The 8,244-nt window shown below is 37.1% G+C and overlaps 1 protein-coding gene across 1 annotated transcript in view; it reads left to right on the top strand.

The window, feature by feature from the left end:
* Window positions 1-7,035: 7,035 nt before the first annotated feature.
* Window positions 7,036-8,244, top strand: part of PLAA (phospholipase A2 activating protein) — a 29,592-nt gene continuing 28,383 nt past the window's right edge. Inside the window, exon 1 of the mRNA XM_008055225.2 lies at window positions 7,036-7,232. Within this exon, the coding sequence (XP_008053416.1) occupies window positions 7,061-7,232 (172 nt within the window). The 5' untranslated portion in view covers window positions 7,036-7,060. The remainder of the gene's footprint in view (window positions 7,233-8,244) is intronic.

The following is an 8,244-nucleotide window of genomic DNA, read 5'->3' as shown; positions in this document are numbered from 1 at the left end:
ACTTATGTCCATAAAGTTTGAGAAATTTTCTTAAATTAATTATTTGCTTTCTTTGTTTTTCTGTACCTTTTTTCCTGGAACTGTTTTTATTCAGATATTGAACTTGTTTTCTAAATTTCTTTTTTCTCTTGTTTAAAAAAACAAACACACGTTTTTTTCTCGGCTATAGTTTTTAGAAAATTGCCTTGACTTTATGTGAAATTATGTCCTTATTCCTTGATTATAATATCTTATTCCTCTAAGGATGATAATGATGATTTTTAAAAGTATTTTAAAGTTATTTTCTTAATAGTCTGGGTTTTTCCAGATTAGTCTTTTCTTCTCTCAGTTTTTTTGGACACTATATTTCATGCGGGAAGTTTCCCCCAGATGTCTGGTAATCCTTATTGTGTGCTCAGTGTTAAGGGTAGAGAATTAAAAAGCTCCTGGGAAGCTCTGTGTTTCTTGATGGCACTTGCTGATTTACTGTAAGGTTAACTGGTGCATTCATTTCATTGGACCAATTCGTACTGCCTAGAGAATGAAGATATATCCTCCAGGATTTTGTTTTGATGGTCTTGGGATCCACTATGAATGCACATGTCCCTCGAATCCCAAGACTCAGCTATCCTTATGTCCCTCATTCATAGATTTTTCACCTTTTAAAAAAAAAAGTTAATTTTTCTTTTTTTGAGACAAGATGGCTTTGTTGCCCAGGCTAAAGTGCAGTTGTGTGATTATAGCTCACTGCAGCTTTGACTTGACTCAAGCGATCCTCTCATCTCAGCCTGTCCCGCCTCAGCCTCCTAAATAGCTAGGACTACAGGCACATGACACCATGCCAGGCTCGTTTTTTTTTTTTTTTTCATACAGGCAGAGTCTTGCTATGTTGCCCAGCCTGGTCACAAAGTGCTGGGATTATAGGCATGAACCACAGCACCCGGCCCAGATTTTTGCCTTTTTTCAAGAAAAACCTTCAGACTTCTATTAGGTGCAAGAAAGGCAGTTGTCTGACTGTTTTTCTAGCTGCCTTGTTTTCCCTGAATATCTTAAGTATTTTTTATCAATTCAAGAAATACCTAACTTTTGCCATGGAAAATACAGAGCTAGATTGGAACTTGTGAAGATACAAAGAGCCAAATCTGAATTTTGCTATTACAGACTTCACGGACTACTGCAGAAGCCACTTGCAAACATCTGTGCTGAGAAGTGTTAAGGGACACACACAGTAGGTAAATTTAGTGGTTTTACATAACATAGATTTAAAAATATGTTCTATCTTTTGATTTCCTCAGGGTTTATTGATAAAATGATGTCAAAAACACATAAAAAAAAAAAAACAATAAAATGGCTGGGCACAGTGGCTCAAGCCTATAATCCCAGAATTTTGGGAAGCTGAGACGAGAGGATTGCCGAAGTCCAGGAGTTCGAGATCAGCCTGGGCAATTTGGTGAGACCTCATCTCTACAGTAAATTGAAAAAAGTAGCCAGGCGTGGTGGCACATGCCTGTAGTTCCAGCTACTTGGAAGACTGAGGCAGAAGGATCGCCTGAGCCCAGCAGGTCGAGGCTGTGGTGGCTGTGAGCTTGCCACTGCATTCTAGCCTGGGTGACAGAGGGAGATTCTGACTCAAAAAAAATTTTAAAAATTAAAGCCCACTAAAGTGAAGTGAGCAAGTTAAAATTGTCTCTTTGAATTGTCTTTTCTTGAAGACTTTTTCATATGATTCAACTTATGACTGATTCTGAGACTTTCGACTAGTCTTCCTTATTCTAGCGCCTATGTTTGTCCTTATTTCTAGAAATATGTAGTGCTGCTAATTCTTCACTACCCGCCCCCCCCAACCTTTTTTTGAGTCACTCTCATTCTGTCACCCAGGCTGTGTTGTGGCATGATCCCAGCTCACTGCAGCCTTGCTCTCTGAGGTCAGGCAGTCTTTCCGCCTCAGCCTCCCAAGTAACTGTAACAACAGGTGTGTGCCACCACTCTCGCTGTGTTGCCCAGGCTGGTCTCTGCTCCTGGGCTCAAGTAATCCTCCCATCTTGGCCTCCCAAAGTGCTCAAATTACCGGTGAGCCACTGCACCTGACCCATCTTAACCATTTTAAAAAGTATACAATTAAGTGACATTAAATGCAATCAGTGTGAAACCGTCACCACCCTCTATCTTCATAATTCTCTTCATTTTGTAAAACTGAAACTCTATACCCATTCAAACAATAGCTCCCCATTCCACTACATTCCAGCCCCTGGCAACTACTATTGTACTTTGTGTCTCCACGATTTTGACTACTCTGAGTACCTCATATAAGTGGAATCATATAGTATTTGTCTTTTTGTGGCTGGCATATTTCTCTTAGCTGGCTTATTTCATGGATGTCCTCCAGCTTCATCCATGTTGTAACAGAATTTCTTTCCGTTTTAGGGCTGAATAAAATTCCATTGTTTGTATATACCACATTTTGTTTATTTAGTCGTCCATTGATAGACAGTTGGGTTCCTACCACGTTTTATCTATTAGGAATAATGCTAGTACAAACTCAATTGTACAAATATCTCTTTGAGATCTTGCTTTCATTTGAGATCTTGCTTTCATTTCAATTGGGAATATACCCAGAAATGGAATTGCTGGATCATATGGTAATTCTGTTTTTACTTTTTTTGAGGAATTGTCATATTGTTTTCCATAATAGGGGTCTTTTGTTCTTGAGTAGCATGTTCTGTATATGTCAGTTCTAGTTGGGTTATTGTTTTGTTTAGGTCCCTGTTTCCCTATATGTTTTATGTATGATTGTTTTGCCCATTACTGAGAGCGGAGTATAGAAGTCTTCAGCTATTATTGTAGGACCATCTATCACTTCAATTGTCAGTTTTTGCTTCATGTATTTTAATGGTCTGTTATTAGGTACATAAATGTCTACAATTGTTATATTGTCTTGTACTGAACCGTTTGTCAGTCTGTAATGTCCTTCTTTGTCTCTTGTTATCTTTTTAAATTAAAGTCTAGTTCATCTGATATTATTATAGCTACCCTTGCTCTCTTTTGGTTACTTTTTTTTTTTTTTGAGTTGGAGTCTCACTCCGTTGCCCAAGCTAGAGTGCAGTAGCACGCTCACAGCCACCCCCAGGGTCAACCTACTGGGCTCCGGTGATCCTTCCACCTCAGCCTTCCAAGTAGGCGGAACTGCAGGCGTGTGCTACCATGCCCAGCTAATTTTTTGTTTTATTGTAGAGACGAGGTCTCACCAAGTTGCCTGGGCTGGTCTCAAACCCACGGGCACAGACAATCTACTCACCTAGGCCTCCCAAAGTGTTAGTATTACAGGCTGAGCCACCGAGCCCGGCCTGGTTACTATTTTCATCATTAAACTATTTTCCATCATTTAACTTTCAGTATATCTGAATCTTTGGATCTAAAGTGAGTCTCTTGTAGACAGCACCTAGTTAGATCATGTTTGTTTGTTTTTTCTTTTTTTCATTTAGTCTGTCAATTTCTGTCTTTCAGTTGGAAAGTTTGTTTACACTTAAAGTAATTACTGATACCATTTTGCTATTTGTTTCCCATATACTTTAAAGCTTTTTTGTCTCTCATCTCCTTCTTTACTGTCTTTTGTGTTCAATTGATTTTTTTGCAGGGAAACATTTAAATTCCTTTCTCATTTTCTTTGTGTATACTCTATAACGGTTTTTCTTTGTGATTACTGTGGGCATCACATTTAATATCCCAATGTTATAACGCTCTAATTTGAATTTATATGTTTAACTTTTATGACATACAAAAATTCTGTTCTTTTCCAGCTCCATCCTCACCTGTTTTGGTTGTTGATGTCACAAAACTACATCTTTATATGCTCTGTGCCCCAAAACGTAAACTAATAATTATTTTCAATGCATTGGTCTTTTAAATTATGTAGAGAACAAAATGTGGAGTTACAAATTAGAGTTACAATAATACTAACTTTTTTAGACAAATTATTTTCTCCCATGTAATAATCTCTTAAATTATGTAGAAAACAAAAAGTGGAGTTATAAACCACTGTGACTATATTACTAGATATATTTACCATTATTGAGATCTTTATTTCTTCAAATGACTTCAAGTTGCTGTCTAGTATATTTTCATTTTATCCTTCAAGACTCCCTTAACCATTTCTTGCAGGGCAGGTCTGGTGGTAATGGACTCTCAACTTTTATCTGGGAAATGTTTTAGTGTCCCTGTGATTTTTGAAGGACAGATTTTCAGGGTATAGAATATTAATTGACAGTTTGTTCCTTTTATCACTTTTTACATATCAGCCTATTGCTTTTGGCTTCCCAAGCTTACTGGTTTGTTTTTAAGGATGAAGTCTTACTATGTTGCCTGGGGTGAGATGCAGTGTCTATTCATAGGTGTGATCTGCAGCCTTGAAATCCTGAGCTCAAGCTATCCTCCCATCTCAGTCTCTGGAATAACTGAAACTACATGCTTGTGCCACCACCTGAAGTGGCCTCCAAAGTTTTTGATGAGAAATCTACCAATTATATTATTGAGGATTCCTTATATGAGTATGTGATAGATCACTTCTTTCTTGCTGCTTTCCAGATTCTTTGTCTCTGTTCTTTTTAAAGTTTAATTATGACTAGTCTTGGGTGTGGGTCTGCTGCAATCTGTTGGTCTACTTCATGGTAACCCACAGGTCCCTTAGACTCTGTTCACTTTTTTCTAGTCTTTTTTTTTTAATGTTCCTTAAACTTGATGTCATCTCCAAAGTCCAGTGTTCAAGTTCCCTGATTCTTTTGCCTGCTCATATTTGCCTTTGAATCCATCTAGTGAATCATCTCATTTCAGTTATTATACTTTTCAGCTTCAGAATTTTTTTTCTTTTGGTTTCTTTTTAAGTTTTCTATCTCTTTATTGATGTTTCCATTTTGTTCATACTTCATTTTTTTGACTTTCTCCACATCTTCCTTTAGTTATTTGAACATCTTTAAGACAGTTGTTTTAAAGTCTTCATCTAATAGAGCTGCTATCAAGTCTTTTTCAGGGAAAATTTCTGTTGACTTATTTTTTTTCCTTTAAGTGGGTCATAGGTTTCTGTTTATTGTTTTACCTTGTGACTTTTTGTTATTGAAAACTGAACATTGAATCGAATAATATGGTAACTGTGGAAATAAGATTCTCCCCCTTTCACAGGGTTTACTGTTTTTTCTTTTTTCTTTTTCTTTTGATTGCTGTGGGGTGTCTCTGTGCCAAAGATCATCATGAGGTATAAACTTAGGGTCTTCTCAGGTTTTTTCTGAGCCTGTGGTTTCCCTGGGTATGCACATAGACTTTCTTATTTTCTCTCATATATGCAGTTCCTTCTAGATGTCTTAATCTTTATTGTCTAACTCCCAAAAGAGGAAAAAGAGAAAAAGAAAACAGGGGTTGATGGGGGTGACAGGTGTGGGCGTCAGCTTTTTAAAAATCTCTGAAAGTGACTTCAGCTAGAGAGATTGGGGCTTACAACAGTGGGGACAGGTGTAACAACAATGGCTACCTAGGTCTTTTTACTGTACCTCTGTGACCAGAACAGCAGTCATTAATCGCAGAACATGTCCCTCATTTTTGGAGGACAGGGTCCTTTTTGGCCTATCCTGGCTCCTGAAACTGAGCAAACTTCTCCAGGAATACATATATGACTGCCTGCCTTGGGGACTGGAGAGCAAGCAGCGGGTAGCTGCTACTGTGCTAAGAGCTGAAATTGATAAAAATTAACCTCAGTTCAAAATCGAAGCCTTCCCCTGGAAGTTGCAAGCTTTCAGTTGACTCCAGAGTCTCATAATAGTTCCACCAGACAGATTCTGCCGCTGCAGTTGTTGTCTAGAAGGAGATACGGATTTCTGGTGCTTCCTGCTCTACTGTCTTCCCAGGATCCTCTCTTGAGCCTTTTGGGGATTCGTTGGTAAATTGGTTCTTCATTTAGCTTTTTGCCCACTTAGAACTCAGTTTTCCTAGTCTCTTTAAGGCCCGTACCACTTTTTGTTCAGCTTTTGATATTCAGAGTTGTGTCCCTATTCTTTTTTATTTGTATTTTTTCATTCTCCCTGGCCTTGTGAGTTTGTGTCTTTATTAAAAAGCATGACTGCTTAGCTATTATTTTAGTAGAGTTTGGGAAGGGAGTAGAGATTTGATGCCAAGTGATTGGTATGTATAACAAATTGGTCATCATCTACACCCAAGGCAATTATTAGTGTGATGTGTTCCTAGAGCAGCCATTTACATGTTTCTGTGTCAGTTCCTTTTTTGCATATTGAGAATGATTGACAGTCTAAGCTATTTAAAAATACATACTATACTAATGGGCACTAAATTGATGCTTCATAATGTGAAGATGTCCTTACTACGTTTAAGGCTTATTGATAACCGATTGCATTATCTTAATTGCATGTATGTTTCATTTCACTAGGGATTTCTTAGGGTAACAATAATGGATGAGTAGAAATGAAGATGAAGAGCGAGGAAAAGCCTCTCATTTGTTTTCCTCCTTTTTTCCCCTTGTTCTTCCTGTTAACTCTTTTCAGTGAAACAGTAATCAAACTTTTTCTTGTCTGATAAAATCTTCTATAGAGTAGCTCATATACATTATTTAAAGTTTAATTTAAAACAAAGGATTCTTTTTTTTTTTTTTTGAGTTGGAGTCTCACTCTGTCGCCCAGACTAGAGTGCAGTGACCGCTCCCGGCCACCGCAGCCTCGACCTGCTGGGCTCCGGCGATTCTTCCGCCTCAGCCTTCCGAGTAGCCGGAATTACGGGCATGCACTACCGCGCCCGGCTGCTTTTTTGATTTATTGCAGAGATGAGGTCTCGCTACCCAGGCAGGTCTCGAACCCGCGGGCTCAGGCAATCCACTCACCTCAGCCTCCCAAAGGTGCGGGATTACAGGCTGAGCCACCGAGCCCCGCTATCAAAGGATTCTTAAGATAGTATGTACTCTAAAGTTTGGCCTAGACACTAAAAGAACATGAGTGCTTTCACAGTTTATGCCATAGGCTAAGTCAGGAGACGAATGTATATCTTTTAATTATCTTTTCTTTCCAGTCCTAACAGGGGCTTTACAGAAATGCACTGTATGAGTGGCCACTCCAATTTTGTGTCTTGTGTATGCATCATACCTTCAAGTGACATGTACCCTCATGGACTAATTGCCACTGGAGGAAATGACCACAATATTTGCATTTTTTCACTGGATAGTCCAATGCCACTTTATATCCTAAAAGGTCACAAGAATACTGGTGAGTATAACACACTTCTGTATTTTTCTATCTGAAGAAGTTTTATCCCTTTGGAAATAAAATTCATATGCCCACTTTCTCAAGTTTTTATTATATTTGTTTTAGCTATAGCTGTGGCTTGTTAGTGGATCATCTAAGTTCTATAAATTCTCTGTTACAAATTATTGTTTTCATCAGTAAAGGTTGACATGTTTCTATATGTAAAAAGTAAAGTGTCCAGTTACAAAAGAGTTTGTATAATTTTAATGTACTGTATGATTTTGGTTTTCAACTATTTTATGCAGTGAACTCATTTACTCAGGGCAACTAAGTGTATTTATTTATTTGGGGGCTGTAATGTCTGTATTTGTGCAACAAATTGAAGACTCAGGATTAATATGTTTAGGTATCATTATTGAAGAGTGTATAATACTTTTGAATATAATTTTCTGTGTTTATTCCTAATTCTGTGATAATTCTATATGGTCTAACAGCTCATTGTTTTAAAATGACATGCTTTAATCTGTAGTTTGTGTACTTATTTTTTTATATATCTGGAATAATTTGGGACATGTTCCATAAACAGTTTGAACCTAATTCTGCTGAAGAATTTGTAAGATGTTTGGGTATATGTATATGTATATATTTTTGTATGTGAAATCATTAATGTTGGAGTGATACAGATTTTTAAAATTTTATTATGGAACTCTTTGAATGTATACAAAAGTAGGGTATTTTATAATAAGTTATTAAATAAACTTATATAAGAGAAAGAAAATATAATCCTCCTACCCATATATTCACATAGCTTCCAGGAATTTCAACAAGTGGCTTGTCTTGTTTTTCCTTTCACCTCTTCTACAACCTTCTTTTAAAAGTTCTTATATTGTACTATTTCATTTGTAAACACATACTTCAAAAATGTAGCTCTAAAATGGAGTTGGCAGACTTTTTCTGTAAATGATCAGATAGTATGTATTTTAGGCTTTTGAGTCTATATGGTTAGTTATCATAACTTCTTTTTTTTTTTTTT

The sequence above is a fragment of the Carlito syrichta genome, unplaced genomic scaffold (assembly GCF_000164805.1).
Source record: "Carlito syrichta isolate Samal-C Ts95f unplaced genomic scaffold, Tarsius_syrichta-2.0.1 Scaffold301784, whole genome shotgun sequence".
NCBI lineage: Eukaryota > Metazoa > Chordata > Mammalia > Primates > Tarsiidae > Carlito > Carlito syrichta.
The sequence above is the reverse complement of the archived record's forward strand: the minus strand, read 5'-3'. Positions and strand labels throughout refer to the sequence as shown.